Source organism: Gambusia affinis, linkage group LG11 (assembly GCF_019740435.1).
Source record: "Gambusia affinis linkage group LG11, SWU_Gaff_1.0, whole genome shotgun sequence".
Lineage (NCBI taxonomy): Eukaryota > Metazoa > Chordata > Actinopteri > Cyprinodontiformes > Poeciliidae > Gambusia > Gambusia affinis.
The window spans coordinates 4,053,861-4,056,110 of record NC_057878.1 but is presented as its reverse complement, the minus strand read 5'-3'; the positions used below and the strand labels follow the sequence as shown (position 1 = coordinate 4,056,110).

Genomic DNA, 2,250 nt, shown 5'->3' with positions numbered 1-2,250 from the left:
CTAACTGACCATGTTTCAAACTGACTGATGGAAATCCCTAGGAGGATTTTGATCAAATGCGGCAATTTTTGCCTGTGAATGGTATTTTGAAAGTTTCTGGGTGGAGGGCGCTCTTGAGCAGTTTGTGGTACAACTTCTAGGAAAGATGTACAACATGTAAGTTTTATGAACGACTGATGTTTGTGCAACATTTGGTGACTTTTAGAATATGTTTAGGCCTTCAAATAGCCAAATTACTTTTGCTCAAAATAATAACACCATTCCCGCACACCTCCATTAGGGCGGACAAAAATGTTGACTTTCATCCAAAATGGCCGACTTCCTGTTGGGTTTGGCCAATGAATCCAAGAGACTTTTTTGTACATCTTGATAACTTATATACATAAGAAGTCAGGATGACTGAATTCTATGAATGTGAGTCAAAGGATGGTTTGGGGGCTGATTTATTTTTACTTTTAAGAATTCTAGGGGGCGCTGTGGAGAAATTAGGCCATGCTGACCAAATATTGGACTGGAATCCCGTAGGGAGATGGATTAGGACGGATCGTAGTGAGTTTGGTACAGCTTGGCTTAAATCTGTGGAGCATAGAGACAAATGTATGTCAATGTTCTGTCTCAAACAAATTCAAATAAAATACAATGACGCTTGTGTTTTTACCGCGACAAAATGTGAACATGTTTGTGATGCTCTGAGCAAAGAAAGAGGGAGGACTGACAATAGATTCCCTCCTGAGACTAATGCACAACGTGGACTTAATGAACAGATATCAGCAGAAAACAGGGACTGTGGCGAACACTTGATCACTCTGAGGATGGAGATCCAAGACAGAAGTGATCTCTGTTTCCCACTTCTCCTCAACAGCTCCTGCAGGAAGCCCACACTTCACTGGTCTGAAGCCGTTCTCCTGAACTCTGTAATGTCTTTCGTCTCACTGATCACTGTAGTGCTCAACCTCCTCATCATCATCTCAGTTTCACACTTCAGGCAAACATCAACCTGCAGATTAGGTTTAAAGAATGTTAGGCCAGATTTACATGATAATTGATGTTCAATTGTGATTTTGTCTCCTTCCAGGCAGCTCCACACTCCTACAAACATCCTCCTCCTCTCTCTGGGTGTTTCAGACTTTTTTGTTGGTCTGCTTCTGATCCCATTAGAAATCTACAGATTTACATTCTGCTGGTTTCTTGGAGATGCCATGTGTGTTTTGCTTTGTTATTTGATTGGTACAATCATATTTGCTTCAATTTGGAACATTGTTCTGATATCAGTGGATCGATACGTAGCCATTTGTTACCCTCTGCATTATCCCACCAGAATCTCATTGACCAGAGTCAAATATTGTGTTTGTCTGTGTTGGTTCTGTGCTTCTTCCTGCAGCTTTTTCTATGCAAAAGATGAACTGATTCAGCCTGGCAGGAGTAATTCCTGCATTGGAGAATGTATACATTATATAAGCTTTGCTGCAGGAGTAATTGACCTTCTTCTTAATTTCATACTTCCAGTAATCATCATCATAGTTCTGTATTTGAGAGTATTTGTGGTGGCTGTGTCTCAGGCTCGTTCCATGCGCTCTCACATTACAGTCGCCACGTTTCATTCAGCGGCATCAAGAACAAAGAGATCAGAGTTAAAAGCAGCCAGAACTCTGGGGGTTCTAGTTGTTGTATATCTAATGTGTTACTGTCCATATTACTGCTACTCTTTAGTTGATGTTAATCTAACCAGTACCTCATATGCATCGATTTTGTGCTTTGTCTTCTATTCCAACTCTTGTCTGAATCCAGTGATCTACGCTCTGTTCTATCCCTGGTTCAGAAAAGCTGTTAAAGTCATTGTTACTCTACAGATCCTGCAGCCTGGCTCACGTGAGGCCAACATACTGTAGATGATCTGTAAACATAATGAGATGACTACTGACTTTCACACCAGAATGTCTGCTGTCTTGGTTCTATTGGGGAACCAAAATTGCAACATTTTTGTCATTTTCAGCTGCTGTGTCAAACAATTGAAAAACCTTTTCCCCCCCTTTGCCTGCGAGTGTTTCTGCACCAATAACTATTGAAGGAAACAACGTGAAAACCTCAGAAGAAGACGCCGAACGCAACTTCCTTCTTCACAAAATGTAATCAAAAGAGAAGTGGTGTCAGATTTTTGTGTTTGTAGGATTTCTCTTGTCTTTGGTGAAAGCCATTTCTCCTGCTAGGATTAGACTCTCATGTTTGTTTTGGTTGCATGTACCCAGAATG

At 40.9% G+C, this 2,250-nt stretch overlaps 1 protein-coding gene across 1 annotated transcript; it reads left to right on the top strand.

The window, feature by feature from the left end:
• Positions 1 to 812: 812 nt before the first annotated feature.
• LOC122839882 (trace amine-associated receptor 13c-like) lies at positions 813 to 1,889 on the top strand. Its single transcript, XM_044131889.1, has 2 exons — positions 813 to 985; positions 1,076 to 1,889. Exons 1-2 carry the CDS (start codon positions 813 to 815, stop codon positions 1,887 to 1,889), a joined length of 987 nt encoding a protein of 328 aa, XP_043987824.1.
• Positions 1,890 to 2,250: the final 361 nt, after the last annotated feature.